At 38.2% G+C, this 24491-nt stretch overlaps 1 protein-coding gene and 1 long non-coding RNA gene across 2 annotated transcripts; one reads left to right on the top strand and one right to left on the bottom strand.

Annotated features, from left to right (window-relative positions):
* Positions 1–4034: 4034 nt before the first annotated feature.
* On the bottom strand, positions 4035–20205 carry kif15 (kinesin family member 15). The gene is made up of 35 exons (XM_088353933.1): positions 20063–20205; positions 19857–19887; positions 19295–19481; positions 19141–19217; positions 18944–18981; positions 18779–18870; positions 18507–18683; positions 18216–18425; positions 16190–16315; positions 15824–15946; positions 15614–15761; positions 15442–15533; positions 15027–15236; positions 14753–14930; positions 14541–14682; positions 13525–13666; positions 13265–13432; positions 13070–13198; positions 11076–11181; positions 10836–11001; positions 10613–10763; positions 10458–10543; positions 10310–10388; positions 9579–9665; positions 9389–9493; positions 8851–8973; positions 8625–8771; positions 7906–7998; positions 7672–7836; positions 6182–6276; positions 6041–6107; positions 4734–4771; positions 4515–4626; positions 4298–4429; positions 4035–4216 (listed from the first exon to the last, which is right to left on the bottom strand). The coding sequence occupies exons 1-35, from the start codon at positions 20079–20081 to the stop codon at positions 4130–4132; spliced, it is 4128 nt and encodes a 1375-aa protein (XP_088210059.1). The 5' UTR covers positions 20082–20205; the 3' UTR covers positions 4035–4129.
* A 408-nt stretch (positions 20206–20613) lies between these two features.
* On the top strand, positions 20614–22325 carry LOC148351674 (uncharacterized). The gene is made up of 2 exons (XR_015852929.1): positions 20614–20707; positions 22139–22325. It is a non-coding gene; the product is annotated as an uncharacterized LOC148351674 (long non-coding RNA).
* Positions 22326–24491: the final 2166 nt, after the last annotated feature.

The following is a 24491-nucleotide window of genomic DNA, read 5'->3' as shown; positions in this document are numbered from 1 at the left end:
ATTGGCATCTTTATTGAAAAGTGTAGACTTGTTGTCTGCCTTCAGATAGAGAACAATAATTAAGATTACTTTAAAAGGGAAGGTACCTAGAAAAACATATGTCCCGTGTTACTTACAGTACCCCTAAAGTGTGTGGTCTGAAAATATATAAGCCCCTCCCCCACTTTCCAAGCCAGAGAACTCAATGTGGCTTCAGCTGTAATTTTTTATCTTTAATAGAATCCTCCAATATGACTATGCTTTCCTTTGTGGGGAGGGGGCATGCGCTGTGAGTGATATGCTTATTTATATGCTTACATACGTATGCTGCTGCAGAAAACTAGAATTCTCCTACTGTATCTACTGCATGACACAAGAGGCGGTTTAAAGGGGCATAGCGACAGAGCTGGGAATCCCCTCCTCTGTATCAATCACCGAGAAAGGGCCAAGATCGCACAGAGGGTGGAGTGCCCTCAACCACGCTAAAACTTGAGGTGCTGAACGCACATGGTTGTAGTCCGATTGAGAGTAAGAGAGGAAAAATGGGAAGTTTGTTTCTGAGAAGAAGGTTGTATGTCTTTGGATTGAGTGAAACTCGTTTGAGAGGGAGTGGTGAGGTGTGTTTTAGCAAAGTGGTCGGCAGAAGAGCTAGAAAAGGTGTGGCTTTGTTGGTGAGTGAGAGAGTGAAAGAGAGTACCGGAATGAAAAGAGGTGTCCGGGAGACCGATGTGAGTTAAGTGGGAAAGCGAGATGTGGGTTTTTCTAAATGTGTATGGTCCAGGTACTCAGAGATGTGAGGAGAGGAATAAATTCTAGAGCAGGGGTGGCTAACCCGGTCCTGGAGAGCCACACATCCTGCATGTTTTAGAGGTTTCTCTGCTCCAATACAGGTGATTCCGACCATCTTCATCATTATCAAGCTCACAAAGCTTGCTAACAAGCTGAAAATTGGCATCACCTGAGTTGGAGCACAGAAACCTCCAAAACATGCAGGACGTGCGGCTCTCTAGGACCGGGTTAGCCACGCCTGTTCTAGAGTGTTGCACAGTTTGGAGTGAATTGTCATGTGGTTGTGTTGAGATATTTGAATGCTAGAGTTGGTAATGTGAGGATGGAAGGAGTGTTTGGAAGATTTGGTGTCCCAGGAGTGAATGAGAGTGGCGAGAGACTGATTGTAATGTGTCTGGGGCGGGAGTCAATGGTAGGATATAACATGTTTAGGAAGAATGTCAACAAGTACTGTACACAAGGTTTAGAGTGGCAGATGGACAAACGGGTAAAAGAGCATTGATTGATTACATGTTGATCAGTAGGAATGTGTGTGGGAGATTATTGGATGTGAATGTAGAGCGGTGAAGTAGGTGGAATGTCTGACCACTATCTAGTGGAGGCAAATTTGAGAGTGTGTGGTAAGTGGCAGGGTAATGGAAAGAAAGGGCATGTGAGAGGGAGTGTTTTGACATGGTTTGGGGAAGATCTGTAGGGGGAGTGGAGAAAGAGTGGGAATGTCTGAAGACATACTTAAAGCGCACTAGTTTTTTTGTGGAATGCGCAAAGTTGGTGGAGGTGTAAGAAAAGGTAGTGAGTGGTGGAATGAGAATGTAAGAGCAGCATTTGTGGAAAAGACATATCATTTAGGAAATGGTTACAGAGCAATGATGAGGAAGTATATGAGATGTATAAAATGAAAATGAATGATAGATGAGGGAGGAAGTTTAGGAGAATAAAAGGATGTTTCGGAAGGAAGTGAAGAGGATAAGGAAGGGGAGACGGGTCAGGAGAGTGTGAAAGATCAGGATGGCAGGCTGTTGTTGGAAGGGCACGCAAGAGGTGCGTGAAAGATGGGCAGAGTATTTTAGTGACCTTTTAAATGTGACTGATGAGAGGGAGGTGTGTATTGTGCCTGTGGGTGGTAGACAGATGCCTTTGTTTGGTTAATTAAAATGAGAGGGAGATTGCAAGGTAGGAGTTGGAAGCAGCAGTTGGGTCAATATATGAAGGGAAGGCTGCTACGTTGGATTGCTGCATGGTAGTGCTTATGAAGAGATGTGGTGAATCTATGATAAATGTGGCTCGTAAGGTTGTTGAATTTATGTTTTGTGCTTGGAGTGGTACCAGAGGACTGGCATAGTGTATATGTGGTTGGCTTGTACAAAGAGAAAGGTGGCAGGCTGGTGTGTCATAGTTTGAGCGGAATAAAACTGTCGAGTGTGGTAGGAAAGCTTTATGGCAGGATTTTGATCGGAAGAATAAGGGATAAGAGAAGGATTACTTAGGCAGGAACAGTGGGGGTTTAGAAGAGGAAGGGGGTGCACAAATCCGATTTTTGCAGTTAAGCAGTTGTGCGAAACGTTTATAGTGAAAGGAAGAGAGGTGTATTGGGCATTTATGGATTTAGATAAAGCATATGACAGGGTAGATCAGGAGGAACTGTGGCAAATATATTGGGTGGGTGGCAGGATCCTGCATGCTGTGCAAAGATTGAATACGTATAGTAGAGCTTGTGTGAAAGTGGGGAGTAAAGAGAGGAGTGGTTTCCATTAAGAGTGGTTTTGAGGCAAGAGTGTGTCAGGTCACCTTGGCTGTTCAATGTGTATATGGATTGAGTGGTGCGTGTAAGAGCAGGGAGAACAGGTATAGTCTGTTAGGGGGGGCCTGCATGTAAGTCAGCTGTTTGCAGATTGACAGTGTGAAAGAGAAGAAAGCTTAAGGTGAATACAGACAAGAGTAAGGTGATGAGGTATTCAAGAGGTAGTGAGGTAGGTGGATTAGATATTTTGTTGAATGGTGTAAAGTTGCAGGAGGTAGATGGTGTTAAGTATTTGGGTTCAAATGTGGCAGCAGGTGGTGGTTTGGAGAAGGATGTAAAGAAGAAGGTTGATGAAGGGTGCGAAGCAATGGGTGTGCTGAACTGATTGTTTAGATGTAGAGATCTGAAATGGATGCAAAGTGAGGATTGTAGGTTGTAGTGGTACCAACAGTGAAGTATGGCTCAGAGCCAGGGGGGGTTGAGAGTACATGAGCGCAATAGGTTAAATGTATTTGAAATAAGATGTTTGCGTAGTATGCGTGGAGTGACACAACTGGATAGGTTAAGAAATTAGGTAGTAAGGATAAGAACTGGTGTGGTGAGAGAGAGCTTGCTGAGAAGGTTGATGAAAATGTTCTGAGATGGTTTGGACATGCGGAAAGAATGAATGAAGGCCGTTTGACTAAAAGAGTATGCAGTGCAGAAGTGAGGGGAAATAGAAAAGGAATAGAGAAGAGGGCCCAAATATGGTTGGATGGTGGAGGTGAAACGTGCTCTGGATGCTAGGTCAGTTAATTTAATGAATGTAAAAGTGTAGGCAAGGTATGTGAATGAGGAAGAATAGTTAAGAAGGACTGGTATTGACGCATATGATGCAGAGAGGGTAAACCAGTGTATGCTGTCAGGACTCTGCTGATGAACGGTTGCATGGCAAAGAAACTCACTCTTTGTTGTGCTGTGGGCTTAATGTTCGGTGTCAGGTTAAAAAGGAGCAAGGGCAATGAATGGTTGGTGAATGTAAGTGTATTCTTTAGTCTAGCCACATCCCATCAGGGGGATATGGCTTTGATATATAAATAGATAGACTACACTGAGTCACCGAGCCTTCTTTCAACACCAGCCAAGGTGTCGGTAGCATGACCAGGAGTTCCTGAGGTCAGTTCTTCACACTCAAACAATACACAACAGTCATATTCTTACAGACTAAACCATGAGAAGAAAACAACTTCAATGATCAAATAATGTCAAACTTTAGACCAAATTGGCATCACATAATGGCAACATCTCAGCTACAGAGCAAAAAGTAATTTCAACATAAAATAAAGCAAAAGAGGTTATTGTGGTTTAATTTGTCTAATGCCCAAAGCATATAAAATTCAACCAAAAACATAAATTGCCACAACACTACTGTCAGTTTATATTATTAACGTCAATTTGTGCAATTTTCTTTGTCGAGATGATCTAATTTGCACTTTCTTCGTTATGCTGGTTGTCTTAACGTGGTACACAAATAAATAAATAAACATGTTTACAAACATCTTTAATGTAAAACGTAATTGAAAACATGATTAAAAAAGAATTTCATGTGACTGTAAAAGCATCTGACCATTAAAACAAAATTTACATAGACATTGAGGTGAAAGATGTCAGCAACGGACCAGTGGTGTCTTGCATTAAGCTCATCTCCGACCGAAGCTTTTCGTTTTCCTTTGAGACACAAAAAGAAAATGAATACCATTGAGAACACCTATTTTCATGGGTGATATTCCAGACAACAATGAATTTTACCTGCTGCAGTCTGGTGTTTTCCTTTTTTAACTTGACCAAATATTCAATCTTCTGTTTGTGGTTCTTGTGTCCCACCAGTTTTCCATTCTCCTCGGACAGCTGAACGTTCTGTTTACGAAGAACTTCATTTTCCTGGAAGAAGAATCACTCTTTAAGTATCTATGCAATGTGCTTGGTGTCATTAATATGATTTGAAAAGCATAGTTTGGGCTGAGACCTTTAGGAGCTTCTCCTCATCTTGAACCTTCTGGTTCAGTTCTCTCAGTTCGGCAGCCAGCTGCTGTACACAAGTCTGAGACTGGGCCAACATGGATTCCTGCGCCTGCATTCTAAGAAACAAAGAGAAATAATCACGTTGAATCTTGATCACACAGAGTAGATGAGTCAATGAGCGAAACATGTACACAGGTAACAAAAAGGTGGTGGAAGGCCTTACTTTTTTTGCGTGTCAATCAGCCTTTGCATCACTTTTTCCTGTAACAATACAAACAGCAAAATAAATCACAATGAAAACTATCTAATTACTTGAATGTTTATTGAAGGTATTGTTGGATACATTAATCAAAACATGACACAAAGAAAAAAAAACTAATGCTAAGAGTGAGCATGGCCAAATATGGTCACCTTACGCCCCCTCCCCTAAGGAAATTTGACAGATCTGTTTCTGCCAACCTTTGCTTAAAGGTTTGCACCGTATTTGCACTAATAACCCGGTCAGGCAAAAAATTCCAAAGTTTTGGTATCCTGAAAGAAATAAAGTTTCCATGCAAGTTGCTGGTAGGTCTAGGCACCCGTAACTTATATCTGTGACCACGTAAACCATCATCACGACAGAACTCAAAAAATTGATCAAAAGGCACATCGATCATTCCATGCAGTACTTTGAACACAAAAATTAAATCAAATCGAATTCTACGGCGCTCCAAAAAGTCCAAGTTCAGTCTTTGTAGTCTTTCCGGATATGACAAGCTGTGCATCCCAGGTATCCGCTTCGTATACCGTCGTTGAACTCCTTCCAGTAGGTTAATGTCCTTGAGTAAGTAAGGGTTCCACACAACGCTGTTATAGTCTAACATAAACGCAAAACATTCAAACTAAGAATGCTGGGTTCTTGTTGTAAAAGTGTCTGTAAATGTTTGATGCTATGTTATTGGCTTTGTTGGTAATTTTGGCGATATGCGTGATAAACTTTAAGTTTGAAGTAAGAGTGACACCCAGATCCTTATGTTCAGTAACAACATGCAAATCATGATCATTAATGTTATACAGCGGAACAGAACCATGTAAAAACGACTGTGCTAAGCATTTATGAGATGACAATTGCAGTTGCCACTTTTCGGACCAAAGAAAAACTGATTTAATGTCATTTTGGAGAGAATCAATTGTTCCTGTCACCTGGGTTTTTGGTAAGAAAGCCGACAGTTTAGCATCATCGGCAAAAATTGAGATGTCACTACTTTGAATGGCCTCAGGTAGGTCGTTCACAAAAAACAGAAATAATAATGGTCCTAGTACTGAGCCCTGCGGTACCCCACTACAAACTTCCGACCACGCTGAAAGAACATCATCAATTTTTACGCATTGTTTACGATTTGACAAATATGCTGTTATCCATTCAAGCAGTTTTCCACTAATACCATAGCATTTCAGTTTTTGTAAAAGCTTGTTATGAGATACTTTATCAAAAGCCTTGCAAAAGTCTAATTATTTAACACATTAATTAAGAGCAACAAAAACACATACCTTCTCTTCTCGTTCTACTTGTAGCTCTTTAAGGAGAGACTGCTTGATGCCTTCAATGAGCTCTTCGCTAAAAGTTGGTTAGAAACATCATTAAAATCGTATCACTCGGCACTATGAATTATAATAATTATCTCACTCAACCTTTTGGCATTTCCACCCTGAGGTTTTTGGTTGTAGAACTGGGAAAGAAAGCCCTGAATCTCCATTTGGACCACCTCTTTCTCACTCAGCTGTGCCTGAGGACAAAGAGGCACATATGTAAAATGTTCTTATATAAGGCTTATCCTAATATAAACATTCCTAACATTTCTTAGTTTTAAACTCTATTTCTACCTTTGGACAGATACACTAAGATACACAAACTTTCTTATTTGAACCTGATTAACACATTCAGTGCCATATTGTATAAATACATTTTCAATAGCATTTCCCCTGAGTACCAAAACATATATATTTTTTTATATAATATTAGAAAGGATTTGGCACAGCTATTAAGTAAGTATCAAGCCTCTGGGAATGATTTCAGTAAGAAAAAAACCCATTACATGGCAGGAGTGGCTTAAACTAGCGATTGAAGTGTGTTGGAGGTCCCAGTATGGTTAGTAGGTAGTGAAGCAGTGTTTGAGGGAAGCGAATATATGGATAAGTACAGACAGATGACAAACTTTCTTCATCTTCGCTGGGGCAGAGAGGGATGACGTTTTGTGCACATTCACAGGAACACGATTGCCGTGGTGATCGAAATTGTGTGATCACAACACTGAAAACATAGGGCACTAAAAAGTCCGTGCAAAGTATATGAATCGGTCATGTGTTTTTGTTATAAAATGTTGTTTTGCAAGGAAAGTGCCCTTGTGATCATGGAAAGCATTGTATAGATCAGTGATTTTCAACTACTGTGCCGCTGCACACTAGTGTGCCGTGAGAGATTGTCAGGTGTGCCGTGAGAAATTATCCAATGTCACTTTTTCAAATTTAAAATTTTATAAAACATTTATGAATCATTTTCTGAAAATACTATATCATTGTGAAGTGTCTGTGCTGTAAAAACAGGGGGTATTATAAATTATATTGTAATTAAACAAACTGTTCAGTGTCATTTTACAGCATTTTTGGTTAGTGGTGTGACGCAAAATGTTTCCGATCTAATAAAACGTGCCCTGGCTCAAAAAAGGCTGAAAAACACTAGTATAGATATTGGAATTATCACAAGTGCAAAAAAGGCACCAAAGTCAAGTTCTGTGAAAAAGGGCCTTTTGTTTAAAGGATGCACTTTAATCAGAAGCTTTCTTGGAAATGAGTATTTTCAACCGTTGTTTACCAAACAATGTGAAAAGCTAGAAAGATACTTTTTCCACATTACAAATAAGGGTTGAAGATTTTTATGTCCTATGCCGATATAGCTAAAGAACTACATTTTCTGTAGGCCTGTAAAAATAGCGAAAAATGTCTAGCACCATTTGAAAGAAACGTCTGGCATTGAATTAATTAATATACTTTTGTAAGACAGTATTTTGAAACGTTTTTTCTTAAAACTATAAGGGGATTATTATTTCACAATGTATCCCCTTTAACATAGTTACATATTATTGATGAATTGTCAATAATCATTGCATTGCTATTGTACCTACTTTGAGACGGCGAATCTCCTCATTCTTGGCATATCTCTCAGCATTGAGCTCTGCTAAGAGAATCTCCATCGTCACCATGGAGGACCGCCGATTCTCCAGTTCCCTCTCTTGGCTCTCGAGGAGCAGGGACAGATCCCGGCCAAAGCTTCCAGGAGTACATGGGGTCTGAAAGGAGCAGAAAAAAGCATGTAACAAGGATGCTTGAGGCTGAGAGTAGACAAATAAAGAGAGTACCTTAGGTAGTGCTTGGGGAGTGCTAGTTGACTCAAAAAGCTTGAGATCTCCATTTTTTACAGTTTTTTCCACAGCTTCATGCTGTTGTTGTACCTGTGGCAAATACAACTCTAAGGTATGTGAATTATAACATTTGCTTCCCAGGAAGGTAGGTTTGACACTATCCACATTGGCGGACCCATTTTCAAGTTATTCACCAGCAGAGTAGAACAGTGAACATCTGCTAGAACCAAAGTTGTGCTAGCATGAGAAAATGCATAGAAGCCAGTTTTACTCTACTGTAATGATTGGCGGGCAAAATGATTTTATAAAATGATACCAAGTCAGTTGCTTAATGTCAACTGAAATGTAATTTTGGTCTGTTAAATTTAAAGCTTATATCAAAAATCTAATGGTTATCGTGATAGCAAAACATTTACTAGACTCATTTCTATAGGAGGAATGATCTCACCTTCAGCTGAAATTGAATGGCAGAACCGAAATGACTAATGAAAAGCACCATACAAAATTTATACAGGACATCATGATTTGTAATCACCCCCAAAGAGAAAAAACGTTTTGTTTTTCTTTATCAAATCAAATCAAGTTTTATGTATGATTTTCAATGATTTTAAAAGGAGTTTCTATTTTTGGGAAAAACCAGCTAATGTTGGATTGAAGTGTTCACAATTGTGATTTTAGCCTCCCACCAAAAAAGAGAAAAGAGGAGTATTAATAACCTTCTTCTGGAGACTCTGGATCACCATGTCCTTCTCAGCAACTTGCTCTTGAGCAGCTTGAAGGAGGTTGTAGTGCTCATCCAAAACTTTTGATAGTCGTTCAACTTCTTCGTTTGCGTAAATGATCTCATCCTGCAATACTTCAACCTGACAGATATGAGCATTTTTTAAATGAATATCAGCGAGTGACAAATGCCATCAAGTCATGTTAAATAGACCTACTTACCTCTATTTTGCTAGATACACTTCTTTTCTCTAGCGTTTCTCTCAGTTCTGTGATTTCCGCTTGCATCTTATTATTCAGCTCTCTGACACTATTCCGTTCTAAGCAGGCAGCATTGTACTTCGCCTGGGGGAGCAATGTGAAAATATGGTCAATTCAAAATTTTGATTTTTGCAAGCTACAGTAAATGAACAGCACAAATATGTCAAAAATAATGTCCTATAAAGGAATTAAAACAAAAATCCCCCGTGTGGACACTACTGCCAACGCTGTATTCGTTACAAGTGATCATTTAAATATGTTCTCCTCTGTTAAGCTAGGCTAGTAATGGGCCACACAAGAAATAGGTACACATTGCAGACAATAAAACGGGGTATCTCAGTATATCATGACTGCAAAGTTCAAAAAATGTTTTTCAGTACAGTAAGAATGGTGAACCCACAGTTTTAAGAAAAAAAACACTTGTACTGTTTTTGTCTAACTAACCAAATATGGTGATACAAGGCCATTTACAGTAATATAAGAATAAAGCTTCAAGTACAGAAATATCACTGTTGTCCCCTGACAGATGTGCAATAGTCTGTTCCTTGTGATTCAGCTCACTGCGGAGGTCTCTGGTTTGGTTTATTAGGTCACGGACAACATCCTGACAAAAATGAAAAGAGATTTAGGCAGGCAGCTCAAATGCTTGAAAGCAATTGAACACAGGACAACAATTCACTGAGGCTTACTTTGTCAAGTTCAATCTTCTGCTTCAGGACTTCTATGGTTTCTTTGGCAGTGAACAGGCTTTGCTCGAGGTGATGACGTTCGGAAACCTTTGAAATAACAACAGGGTCAAATGCAGTAAACAATGAAACCCCAAAGCTTAGTACCTTACTAACTATCAAAATATGATTAGCATTGTGTGGGGCTGTTTACGGAAACATTAACATTGTACATTAATGCGTACATTAATTGTGAAACTTAGGAGAGGTTCACAAAACTGTATTATAAGCAGTTTGTGGGGTTACTAAAACCAAAAATATGAAATAATTTCAAATATCAATTTTTCCAGGAAATGCATTACCATTTCCAGCAAGTTAATCAGTGCCACTCGGTGGCACTATAGCTTTGAACATTCTTTCATGCTTAAGTCATGCTTTGTTTTAACAGTTTCCAAACTAGAGCCCCGCCAGAGGACTGTTTTTAGCACTCTACACTAAAAATATTTGCTTTTTAAAAATATGTTTCTATACTAAAAAGCATGTGTCTAAATACCTTAAGATACATATTAACTATTTACAAATTAAATGAATCAGTGCAATAGTGTATATAGTAAATTACAGGGCCATAAAAATGGATGGACTGTTCATGACAATTAAAATGCAGTGTTGAAATGTTTTGAAATTCGAGCAATTTAACTCAACCAAGTTTGAGGAACAAACTATTTGGAACGATTAAATAACAAAAATTGACATACCTCTTGCTGAATTTGTGCAGTCAAGTCCAACACTTGTTTATTCAGGCGCATGTTCTCATCCAGTGTTTCACTAAGCTCTCTTTAGTAAGACCAAAAGATGTTTTAGGGTTTTGATGAGATGAAATATGAAAATGAAGATAATCCTTACTTGGATGTATTTTCTCTGTTCTCTCTTAGTTGGTAGGTCAGATTGCTAGTCTGTTCTTGCTCGGTTTCCAGTGAGTTGTTTAATACCTATAGATGAAAAGAACACAAACTTTATCTGCGTTAGAAGTCAAGGTGCTCATTTCCAAGTTGACTGACTGCAATCTGAGTCTTGAGTTCGCTGATCTCCTTTTGCCTTTCAAGCATCTGCTGAGACGCGTGATCCGCATCAAACTTTGCCTCTGCTTGCAGCTGGTCGTAAGAATCCTGCAAAGTGCTGTGTTGCTCCAGAAGCAGCTCCCAATCTCGCCTGACACGTCAAGCAATATTAATATTGTTGGGCAACAATAACGACAACACATCTACACTGATGGCTCCTTACTGGACTTTGTCAAGTTGAAGCTGTGTGGTGATCAGACTGCTTGAGAGCAGGCTCATCTCCTTCTGTTGTGAGTTTTGATTGGCTTTTAGCTCCTCCTTCACGGCAGCCAACTCCTTGTCGGACGATTGAAGGACCAGACGTAAGTCTCGGACCTCAGTTCTCAGTACTGAGATAAGGGACACAAATATAGAGCTTCATTAGTCAGCTAGAAAATTTGAAAGCCCTCGGCAGAAACAATACCTTGTGAAGTTTCCTGTTCACACTCATATTTCTGCTCCAGTCTGTTGATCATCTCCTGCAGTTCAAGATGATCTTGGGTCTTCTTAGCATTCTCAGTGGAAAGTGTCTGCGTCAGTATTCAGAGTAAGCCAATATTTTAATTTTGTAAGCTTTTTTGAGGATGGATTTACATAACATTATTAAAGTGACACATTTAAAATGAAAATTCCTCTAAAGTAAGGGGTAATTTGGGAGAGTAGCCGGCCAGACAAATAGTAAATCTAAACAACAGCTGAAAGTCTTGCTGGGTAAACAGTCAACGTGTTTGGATGCAAAAAGATTACATTTAAGAGTTGTAATTGTAATACAGGAAGTACTTTATCTATGAAATAGTACCATTCATAGCTAATAATATAGACTGTAAATCCAAACCCCCCAAAATGAGCAGTAAAATGGATATATATGCCACAATACTCTCGTACAAGACAACAAAGATGATAGTTTCCAGCGTGGCATAAAATGACGTAGCACGTTACACACAAAATATTATTTCACTTTCACTTATTGTGCTTTAATAAAAGACAAAATACATCATTATGTGTTTAGGTTGAAAGCCGTCCATCCGTCCACCAAGGAGGAAAATCGAGATGCTGCATGATAACTGTATTACAGTCCAGAATGTTCTCTTGTTGATGTTTTCAATGGAATATAAATAGGCTTAATATCAAACGCCATTTCACAGATGAAACATGGACATCATAAAATTTAATTTACCGAAATTCCGGACTATAGAGCGCACCGGATTATAAGCCGCACCAACCACATTTTAAGAGGGAAACCGCTTTTGTCCTTACACAAGCCGCACCTGTTTATAAGCCGCATGCGCCCACATCAAAACATGTAACACAATCACATAATTAGCCCAAACCAGGCTTTGAGCCCCGCGATTTCAACTGGGGGGTTTTGGGGTTTTTAAGGGTTATTGATCTATCTTCGTTATTCATTATCCATTATCCGTTATCGGTCAGTTCATAATACGCTACAAAGCCTAGGAGCCGGGACACTTACTCTCAGCCAAAAGGCCAAGCTAAGGTCCTAGCCCTAAAGCCTTGCTGCGATCATTGCGAATGCACCGTTCCCGGAGGTACTGCAATAACTGACTATAAATTACACAGTTCAAAGACCACAGCCGGCAAAATGAACATAAAATGATACCGGTACTTAATATTTGATGCAGACCTGCAGAGTCCCGGTACCCGTTGAAACTAATCCAAGGGAAAAAAGTCTATATTTCCAAAGGTAAGGGTGGGAAATATATATATCCACTATTGTCCGCCGCGACAAGAGGTCTCCCTCACCTTTACCACACTTCCCATCAGCCCGCGTTTGCTCCGCCCCTCTTTTTTAATTCGAAAAACAGTATGGGAAAGAGACTTTATCATATAGACGTCGTCCCACGCTAGCAACACGCTCGTAAAGTGAAGTTTACGTGTAGCAGCTCTGTTTCCTTCTTTATCGGACTGCTCGTTTGCTTCAGCTTAAAAGGTACGTAATGCGCCTTTCTTTATGCAATTTGCATGACGAGGATATGTCTACGCTAATTAAATTTGTGCACAAGCCAAGAAGTTGCAGTCTTCCTCGGCGCATATATTCCACCGGTCTAAATCTTACCTTTTGTACTCGAGCGCCGCTGGCGGCCGTTAGAAAAATTACATAAATTGGCCGCATCACTGAATAAGCCGCAGGGTTGAATGTTTGGGAAAAAAGTAGCGGCTTATAGTCCGGAATTTACGGTAATAGGTCATGTATGTCATAATATACATACGATTTGCTGCAATGTGAAAGCCCAACAATGCTATTACAGTATATCACCGCCATCTGATAAAGGCCATTCATGCTTGCCACTTGTGTTGCTTACAGGCACAATGCTTGCAATTCATTATTCAGCAAAATCAGATAAAAACCAAAAGTACTAAAAACGCTGACTATTTAAAATGAATGATCCAATTCCTCACCTCTTCTTTTTGTTTATACTCCTCTGACATAATGTGGATCTGCTCCTCTAGTTTTGTAATTTGCTGCATCAATTTACTGTTCTTGAGCTCCTCCTCTCCCAGCTGGGCCCGTACCTGACTCGCTTGCTCCTGACAAAACAAAACCATGTTGCACATTTTCTAACACACATTCTAGTCCACACATGGTTTCATTACCTGCACTTGACGCAGTTCTTCGGTCAGTGCCATCTTGGTAGTGTCTGAAGGAGGTGACTCTACCAAAATGTCATCTGGATTGTTGATGCTACCGTTCAAGTGTTCTGGGCTGGACAGCGGAAAGAGATGGGAGCGCAAGTTGTGTCCTTTGGTGGGTGTAGTGAGGATCTATATTTTTAAAGTAGAAGTTAGTCGTACAATATAAGACTTTATTTTTTGTTCAATGATTCGGACAAATATAAAATGACTCCGAAGCTCACCTTTAAGGTTTCAACATGCATTCTGTTCAATTCAGAGACTTCTTGCTTTTTGCAGGCATTTGTAGCTTCCAAAATATTCTCCAAATGCTTGTTGGACTTTTCAAGGTATCGTTTGTCCGACTCCAACTGACACATTTGTTTCCTTAAAAACACGCGCGCACACAAAGCCACATTCCGTCATTTTAACTCTCTTATAAAGGAAAGGTATCCGTTTAAGACATTATTTAATTCCAAATTTTCTAAACTGTCATCTAAGTAATAATAGTCAGAAAATCAGAAATGTAGTGGTTCTTTTGGCAAATAATTTTAACACACATTTTTAATGATTAAACAAAGTACATTCTTGTTTACATTACTACTCATACTTCTTTAATGATTAACAGTTCTTTAATTATATTACAACATTTAAAAAAAATATTTTAAGAGGATATTATTAGCTACCACACTCCAAATGTCCCCCGACAAAGTTTAGGAAAAAAATGCAGTAAAATATAGTTTTTTAGGTATTGTTTCACAAATTGATTATAATTATAAAAATAGTTTTTCCGGTTTAAAAAAAATAAATGCAATGTTGGGGGGCTAAAAATAGGAAAATATAATTAAAAAAGAAAGAATATCTGCAACTGCTATATATGGACATGTAGCTCATTTGGCTTTCTTAATTTACTAAATTTAGATATTAAAATGTAGTGAAAAAAAGGAAATAATATTCGAAATGAGCAGAATAATCTAAAAAATAAAAATGTTTTGCAGTAAAAGGCAGTTTACTTCAAAATATTTTACTTATTTCACATTTTTATACAATGTTCTAACTTAACAATAGAGTTGTGATGATTATAAAAATGTTATGTTAACCATAGATTACCTTCTATGCAGAAGCTACAAAATAATTAAAAAGGTATTGTGTTTTAACAACAACATATTCACTAGAAAATGTGTGTATTTAAAGCTACAAATTTTACTCTTTCGTTTCATAAAACACATATGTGGTGCCTGTGTATTAAACTCGATCGTACTTTGTGATTTCCTTATACTCCTCAAAAGCCTGCAAAACTGCAGCAAGGCTTTGTTGTTTCTGAAGCAGCTGAGCTTTCAGCTTCTCCATTGCAGATGGAGCGACCACATCTGTAGCTGAGGAGGTTGAAACACTGGCTGTTGCTGTAAAGATGCAAGAGATTTGTCACAAAAACAAACAAGCTCTGACCAATATTTGTATTTTACAACTGACTTTTTGTGTTTTTCTCTGCCTCCATGGCCCTTTGGAATTCTTCTTCCAGGTCTTGAGCAACTTGTGCCTCTTCTTCTTCAGCTTTCATGACTGACTCGAGGGAGCGAAGCTGACGATTCTCCTCTCTGAGACTGTAGTTTTCCGCTGCATATCGAGTCATCTTGGGGTGATGTTCAATCTTGAGGACAAACATACAGAAGAATATAGCAACGAAGCATGGGTGATAAACAATGAACGTTGTTGCTGTTGCTGAATTTGAGGGGAGGGGATCCACCTGGTCGCGTAGGATACAAATTTCTTCCTTTTGCCGGTCAATAAGAGCTTGCGACTCCACATCCCATAGTACGCCACTTTCTGCTTTGAGTTGTTTCTCCAAGCGACTGATATGATCCTCTCTGAACTTGATGATCAGGCGACTAGAGTGGATAAATTTGTCCTTTTGAGTCCATGCCTCCTCCAGCTGAGAGGCCTTCTTCAGCAGAACCTGTGTACAGTTGCACATAGAAAAGTAAGCAGTCTCATTGAAGATGTGACCAAAAGAGACGGTATTGTTGACAATTGAGTGTATGTATTCAAAGCCTCAATACAAATTATAGCAAAAGAAAAATGCTTGTTTTGCCTGTGTAACCATTTAGCAGTTATTAAATACAATTTCAATCAGTGCGAAATTCAAAATCAGAGTGACATGCCTTCTTCTCCTCATCCTGTTTCTTCCACAAACGAACGGCAGCAAAAAACTTGGCTTTATACAAGGAGACATGTTCGGTATCCATGGACGAACCTGATTGAGACAAGAACATTTGACCTTTAGACAAAAACTCAGAAAATGATAAATTGCAAACTAAAGGTCTCTTGTATTACTCGAGATGGGAACCCCTGGCCCTCCTGGTGCTACATCCTTCCCGTAATCCGATTGAGACGAGAGAGCTTGTGCTAGCTGCTCCTTCAGCTTTCTCATCTCAGCCTGGAGCTGTCTAACATTTCCTTGTGTGTCTTCATTGACGATTGCCTGTAAAACAATAGCAAGACTGAATTCTACAATCGCACTGGCCTAATATTTTTTACCTTTACCTTATTCTTGATTAACTTTGCTCTCTGTGCAAATTGTAACGTTGATAATGTTTCACCAAAACATTTTGATCCAGGGTGAACATTGGCTATGATGAAAGTCTTTGCATTTCCGCCAAGAGAGTCCTGAAATGTCAGAAAATGCTAATGGTGGCAGTTTCAACATAAAATATTCTGGATACTACATATAATGGGGAAGGGGCTACACAGCACAAGAAGGCATTGTTTTGTTTTATATTTTTTTCAGTGGTCTACAATAAAAAATACCTATATTTAGCAATACTTTTTACTCATGATTTCAATACATCAACACTGTAGCAAATCAATTCAATGTACTGTTAAACAGGTTTTTCCTTATAAGCATCTCACCCGCAGCAGAAATGTTAGTTTGGAGTCTCGATAGCAAATATGCCGGTTCTTTCCATTGCACACATCCACCAAAGCCATGATCACCTGGCCAAGGCACATGAGGGAGCGATTGATACTGCTAGCCTCCTGTAATACAAGCACAGAAAAAAAATCTGACTTAATTGAGAGAGCAATCTTCATTTAAACAGACATGCTAGGGCCAGGAAAGATAAGAAATCGAAATAGAAAAAAAAAGTTGTATTAAGCAAAAAGTATAAGCATAATATATAGACTTGAAATGAAAATTGGCAACTAAAACAAAGTAACAAATACATTTAATCTAACATATTTCACAGAAGACAGTCAATTTAATTTACTAGTAGTTGTTACTTAAAGCTATAATTTGACTTGAAAGAAACATCTCCAGAGTGATTGACATATAAATGATTTTGAAGTAACCTAAGATCAGGGTTTGTACACCTTTTTCATAGCCAAATTCAAGCACTTTCAAGGCCAGTTTTTCAATTTTTCCAGTACCTTAAAAAAAAAAGAAATCCAGCGCTGATCAAAAAGCGTTCGTCTTTTGTTGTTGACTTTGATAGCTAAAATAAAGTCACTATCCAACTCATACTTAATGCTATTTTGAGCTGTTCCTTTCTATATAATCTACGATCTTTTTGTGTCAACGGGCTACTATAAACTGACATGAATTCTGCCATTCTACTTCACAATGCATAAGCAGCTTGGGAAGGTCACACTTGTTTACAAACACGAAAAGGGTTTCCAGTTTCAGGGTAATAATTGAGTTCAACACAGAAGACAAAAAAAATAAAGAAAGTACTTTAGGTATAAAAAGCAGAAAAATTAGCAAATTTTGACTCAATTTAATGATATTGATTGCTACGGAGCAGAGGGCATTCAATCTTTTTAATCTTAGAGACTGCTGATCTTTTGCTTAATCTTTAAAGTATTTTATTTATATTCTTTGCATGTTTTCCACAGGATCTGTGTCTAAATGAGTTAAAATAGAATTGTAAATAGTTAATTCTTTTTCTGCATTTAATCAATTACTTATAGCATTGAAGAGTTAATATTTTTATTATTATTAATTTTCAGGGACTTTGTGTTGTTGTTCGACACTAAAACTGTTCAGTTTGTAAAAAGCTGAAAATGTTTTGTATTTTACAAAAAAAATTGTAGATCTGTGGATATTTTAATGTATACTTAATGTGTTTTCCGGAGATCCCCGCAAAATATATAAAATTACTAATTACTAAATAGTTTGGTGAATAATGTTTTATCATTATTGAGAATATATCATTTTAAAAACGAAAAAAAATCTGAGAAGCAGTTTGGGAGCAAAAGAGCTCTTTTCAGTGATTAGTGCTAAAAGAGACGGTTTTCTCAATAGAACGGTCCTCTAGGGCAGTGTTTTTCAACCTTTTTTGAGCCAGGGCATGTTTTTTTACATTAGAAACATTTTGCGGCACACCACTAACCAAAAATGTTATAAAATGACACTGAGCAGTATGTTTAATTACAATATAATTTATAATACCCCCAGTTTTTACAGCACAGACACTTGACAATGACATATTTGTAGAAAATTATTGATAAATCTTTTATAAAATTTCAAATTTTAAAAAGTGACATTGGATAATTTATCATGGCACACCTGCCGATCTCTCACTGCACACTAGTGTGTCGCAGCACAGTGGTTGAAAATCACTGCTCTAGGGTGCGACTAGTAGGGAGTGGTGACGCTTCACAAGACAAAGCCATAATGACAAGCAGGCGTGTCGGTGTCATTTCACAGACTTTTTTCCTTCTTCATTTATTGCGTAGTCTATAGCCAGACTGCCAAGACACATGGCAATGGTAACAATTTCCAGCATTTTCAAACACTTCACCCAAAATTCAAGTATTTTCCCGACCTTGTAAACACAACATCGAAATGTAAGCATTTTTGAGGATTTCCAGCACTCGTACAAACCCTGTAAGATGCATGAAACAAATATATTTGAATTTAAAAAATATATATATTCACCTTGAGCCTGGAGCCTTCAGTATGCGTGTCCTTCTGCCTTTCTGAACCAGCCAGATCAACCAGGTTCAGCTGAGACATTCGAATGTTTACCACCTCATTGATGGACTCCTTGGACTCCAGCATCATGGTGAACACAGCATGAGATCTGGAAGACTCACGGTTCATGGACGTGGAGGCCACTCTGCGATTACGCCAGCCACGAGACAGCACCTACACATGAAAGACCACAACAACCTTGTCCATAAAACAGTTAATTAGGAGGTTCATTTTCATTAGGTTATACATTTTTACCTTGTAGGCTTCAGCAGCCGAGCTGACAACCTTCTCCACGGCGCCCTCCACAAATACTCCCTTTTTGATGTTCTCCCTGACAAAGAGGCTTGCAGAAGCCGTGTCCAAGAGGTCAAAGATTTGTTCATTGTAAATCTCGATGAATGAACATTTACAGAGAAAGTTTTTGTTCTTGGACTGAAAGGAAAAATATATGATAAATATATAATAGATAAAATTGTCCACTTGATTCACACATATGAAATAGTGCAGGATGTGCAGCTCAAACGTACCACTTCTCTGTTGATGAGAAAGAAAAGGTATTCAAAACTGCGAGGAATTACGCCCCGAAGTTCATCAGTAAAGTTGTCCAACTCAGAGGGTCCTGATAACGGAACAAAATGTTTTTAATAGTGGTCATTCAACAATAATACACTGACTTTAACGTGACCTCTTACCTAGCATTGTGAACGTTTTTCCTGATCCTGTTTGGCCGCTGTAGAAGAAATAAACTAGATCATGAGAAATCCAAACAATTGATACTGCCAAAAATGCAGAGAAATGTAATAAAAACTGTATTTTTTGGTAAGCGAAACAATGCGGCTTAAAAAAATGGTGTATTTTGGAAATAAACATGTGGAAGTTCCAGACTTACTAGGCAAAAATTGTTCCATTGTATCCATTCATACAAGACTCCACAATATTCTTTGCCACCTTGGCAAAAACAGAGTCCTGTTGAACGACACACAATATTCCTTATACAATGAAATGTATGTATGGAGAGGATACCAACCAAAATTCTAGCCAACCTGTGAAGTATCCATGTCGGCAACATGATCATAGGTGAAGGTCCGTGGCTCAGGTTTGGAGAGAAGACGTATGGTGTTTGGTGAGGTGACGTTCAGACACAATTTCTGATCTGAATCAGTGGTGAGTCCGGTGCCCTTGGTCAGAGGTCGTACTCGGACGAAGACTTTGATTGAATCACAGTCACTGCTGGATGCAAATATTTTTAACGTCGACATTAGTACAGCTTCTTCTCTTACAATATTTAGGCAACAGTTTTCTTGTGCATATGTTGGAGTATCTAAAGATTTGTATGTTGTACTTAACTGTAACCTCTGTATGGAATTTGAGTTTACTGAATGGTGCTTTGGGTTTTTACGGATGTGGGAGATTTTGGTGATGATAACATGTTTGAGTTTACAGAACATATAGTTTGCAGCTAATGTATTTGTATTTTAATATTTAAAATTTAGCTGTTTACTTTGCTTACTTTTTTCCTGAATTATGATTGAATGAGTCTTTTGTGGGTTTTGGGACCTCGGTGAGGATTACATTGTCGAGTTTACAGAAAATATTAATCTTTACCTGCCAGTGGACAGGGAGGAATCGCAGTTTCCTGGCAAAACAAGCATAGGAATTGTTTATTCAATGTTCAATAAAACCGTAACCAATTTCCATTTTCCATGTTTTTAACAACTGAGGAACGTTTGTTTACCACTACAACAGACGTGGCAACAAAAGTAAAGGACTTTGAATTCAAATAATGTTACACGTAATAGTGTGTTTATTACCTTTTCCAACAGAATTCATGGTTGAAGTGGGTAAAACAAATCGCAGTTATGTGGATAATTCAAATGTTTCCATTATTAGTCAGACTGACAGGGTGGCGAACCTTATTTTGTTGCAAATTTGGCGGGCAGATTGCTTGTTCCTAGTTTTTCTTCTTCGTTGGTAATTCAGCGGAAGTTGATTTTTCTTTTTTTTACATGCGTGAACTAGTCTATTAAAATGTGTTAATAAAAATGTATTGACAAAACACTGGTTTGTGTATATTGTAAAACATGTATTGATTATAAAACGGGTGTGTATTTTAACGGTTGGTGATGACTTTTTTAAAATTCAAACAAACAAAAAAAGACATCCAAATCATTAATGTGACCTATTTTTATGTAGAAGTTAGTTTAAAATGTTTTAGACGTACTGTGATTTTGGAAAAAAGTACGTTGTTGCTAATTTATTAAAGTCGTTCTCGTGTCATTTCCGGGTTTCGCGTGATTGGCTTCTTCAAAAGTTTCCGATGTTCCTATTGGTCTGTTTAAGACATATAAACCCAAATCATTTTGCTATTCTTAACTGGTTTCGTCTGAAGGCGAGCCTGTCAGGTTTTTCCAATTGATTTTACACTTCGTCGCTTGCATTTATCGGACGTTTTTATGGTGCGTTTTGCAGTTTTTGTCAACCATTTCGTCATCGTTAAACATTATAATGGGGTTCGTTGATTTAATGGTAACACGGCTGTTCCACATTAATGTAATCTTGTTTGCCTTAGCCAGGGGTCAGGAACCTTTTTGACCCTAAAAACCATAAAAGCAAAAGTTTAAAACAAAATTGAGAGAGCCACTCTCCCAATCGGCTTGGAACAGAAGGTAAATGTTGTGAGATGGTTTTAAATTCAAAGTTAAAATCAGCACCGATAGAAGTATTAAAATTATAATGATTTTAAATGTCCTTTGCAACCTTCCTCGGACGATGCTCACACGTTTGGAGAGAAATGGGTTAAGATAGTTTGCAAGACGGATAAATGAGGTGTACAGACATCGTGTTTTTGAATAAAACCCAAACTGCTTTTAATCAGTTTACAACCGGAGTGTCGGGCTCATTTTAGCTCGGGAGCCACATAGTTGAAAAAGAGAACATTCTCTCATGGGCCATACTAGTGAATGAAGTGTGCCTGAGCTTTAGAGCTGGGGGTCTTTTGGAGGCTTACCCTTATAATTCAGAGATGTCAAATATGATTATAAAAATGTCGGGTGTTCCCCACCCTCAATATTTTTTTCCTCCAGGATTTAATCTCTAGTGTTTATGAACTGTGGTTTTGTAAAAAAAAAAACAACAACAATTGAATTTATTTCCAGTACAGTTTAACAAGGGAAGCTTATGCAGACTAAAAAGTGACAATGATGGCACACAAATTAAATGATATATGTTAGGACTTCAGGGTGGCACAGTTGTTGGCGCGTGTGGGGCACAGTTGTGAGACCGAACCTTCCTCTGTGGAGTTTGCATGTTCTCCCTGTACTTGCGTAGGTTTACACTGGGTACTGCGGTTTCCTCCCACATTCCAAAAACATGCATGTTAGGGTAATTGGCCGATCCAAATTGTCTCGTGGTGTGAATGAGCTGTGTGTCTGTGTGCCCTGCAATTGGCTGGTAACCAGTTCAGGGTGTCCCCTGCCCACTGCCCGAAGATTGCTGGGATGGGTTCCAGCACCCCTGCGACCCTACTGAGGATAAGTGATGGATGGGTGTTATGATTTCAGTCTTTTTCATTAAAAAAATTACCTCTTAAGTATTTGCATTCAAAAACTGATGAAGTAAGAATACTTAAGTTGCTGATGGCATAAAAACTTGTTTTTGCAATGTTAAATTTGTCAATGGCAGTGAATCTTTGAGTCTAAAATGTAAAGAAGCGGTTTCATTGCATGTTTTTGTCTAATTTTGCAAACGGCCAAGACGATAGTTCAGACTACACTGCAATTGCATTGTTATAACTCAAAGCATTCACGTCTACAACCTACAGGCCTGTCACACTTTTACAAGTCAGTTTTTCCATCTTGCTGACTCAGACTTTTTGGGGGATTTTTCAGGTGAAGGAGAGAATGACGAGCTGACAACCCTGTGACGAGCTCATCAGCGTGCAAAATGGCTGAATTCCTTTGACTTCTTGTACATATTCACTTGTTATAGTTTCTTTTCAGTTTGTCTCGTATGTTCTGCTTTTGATTTGACAATACTTAAAAAATGGTAACTAAAGAAAGGATTATGTTTTACCAAGTGTCTGAATTTTGGAAATCCTGGCAAATTCTGCAAACACCTTTTTTTTTTAGGGAAGATTTCTTCCACTCTGATTAACATCAAAGGGACACTGTTTGACATTTAGATGTCTCTATTTCTTGGTGCACCTGAAACAGTGCTACAAACCACAGGCAGAATACAAATGAGACGCTTGAGTCTGACAAAACTGCACAATTTATTTTTTTTGCCCAGCCTTTCCCAATTTTTTTTTCTATTTTTCCTTAATAAACCTTTTAGCATAAATGGTTGTAATGGTATTTTTTTTCACTTTTAAATTTGGGTCATTTTGATAAACAAATGTAAATTGAATTTTCAGAACTACAAAAAATGAAACTAAAGGTTTATTTTAAAAAGACTTGAAACGATTTAAAATATTTACAGATCTAAATACTAAGGATAAATAGTTTAAAGTCAACAACTCGGAATCCATGGAAAGAGATGCTCATTGACTAATCACTTGGGGGAAAAAAGAGCGCCACCTTTCCGTTTAAATACTGAAGTCTGATGTAAGTTGTTTCTGGGTGCGCTGCTGCTTATGTTTATGTAATGCAGTGCAAAAAAATAAACAAAAACGTTGGTAATAATGTGCCCTCTACCCCATGTATTTGATATGTCCACCCTGAGACTGATGCCACTTGTCCCGACCCACCAGTTGAGAAACATTGGTTTAAATGATAGCCTATTTACCTTTGCTTATTATTCAACACTATTGTTTTTAAATATACTTTTATACCACTAGTAGGTGCTAAATAATACAATGTCCCTTTTAATGCTGAATCTTTTTTTCTGTAAACAATTCGGGTTGTCCCTGCAGTATAGGAAATGAACCACTAAGCGTCAGTGTACAAACGCTGTGCCTTTTCATTGAAGTCACTTTCTTCATTTAAACCACTTCATAATTCAGTTTAATATGTTCTATTTTAACAACGTGAGGGTTTCTCTTCTTTTCATCGCTTAGTGTGCCAGAAAGAATTATTTGCACAAAAGTGGAGCAACAAAGAAAATGCTGCTTCATTAATCCCATTCTAAATGGGAGAATTTATAGTTTAGTGTATTTACTTTTTGTATCTAATGACTCTTCTCTGGAACTATAGTATCCACCGAAAGGAATAACTTCTCGACTTGAAAGCGTTTTTTAATGGGCCTTATATAATAGTTCATGTATTTTTCTGGGGGTTAATTAAATCAAGTTTTTAACTGAAGTTGAATTAATCACTGGGAAATAATACACGATGTTGACTGAGCCAATTTTATCCCTTCTAGTAATAATTACAGCATTGTAACATTGTAATAACATTTTACAAATCAAACTGGTCGCCCTTCAAAATGGCTCGAAGAAAGGGGGTGGGCAAACTACGGCCGGTGTTGTGCCCTTTTCCGACTCCTATGCAAATTCCTCCCCCCCTGATCGTATTCTATATAAAACGCTTATTAAAACAATAAAGCGAGCTAATTATAATAATTGGGAGATCCTAGTCTATATAACGCGTTTATTTAAACAATAAAGCGTGATCTTATTCTACAAATTGCGTTTTTTAACGCGGATGAAAATGTCACCAACGTCAATGTACGCTCCCGACAAAAGCGATCGTATTCTATATAATACGCTTTAAAAAAAATAAAGCGAGCTAATTATAATAATTGGGAGATCCTAGTCTATATAACACGTTTATTTAAACAATAAAGCGCGATCGTATTTTACAAAATGCGTTTGTTAACGCGGATGAAAAAGTCACCAACGTCACTGTACGCTATGATTTCCGCAATCACAACTAATTGTACACAAATAATATTTATTTGATTTACTATAATATCCGTATGTAATGTCTTTTTTATTATGAATGAAACCCTGGTTGCATTGGATCCCGCGGTGTAAACAAATTGTTGTTTTTTTGCATTTAAAATCGGAGGGGGGGGGGGGGGGGGGGGGAATTTGCATAGGAGTCGGAAAAGGGCACAACACCGGCGCCGGGATTGCCTCTTGCGGTTCGTTCTCGGCTTGTGTTTAGGCTGCGCGCCCCGTTAAAACCGCGCACGGGTGTCCGGCGGGTCACACGTCGGAGTGAGTTTGTAAAAAAAAGTTTTTCAAATTTTAAAGTATTGAAACCGGACTTCCAGAGATGCCTTGGACGAGCGCGTTCCCCC

The sequence above is a fragment of the Urocampus carinirostris genome, chromosome 15 (genome assembly GCF_059441175.1).
Source record: "Urocampus carinirostris isolate Australia breed hairy pipefish chromosome 15, RoL_Ucar_1.0, whole genome shotgun sequence".
Classification (NCBI taxonomy): Eukaryota; Metazoa; Chordata; class Actinopteri; order Syngnathiformes; family Syngnathidae; genus Urocampus; species Urocampus carinirostris.
The sequence above is the reverse complement of the archived record's forward strand: the minus strand, read 5'-3'. Positions and strand labels throughout refer to the sequence as shown.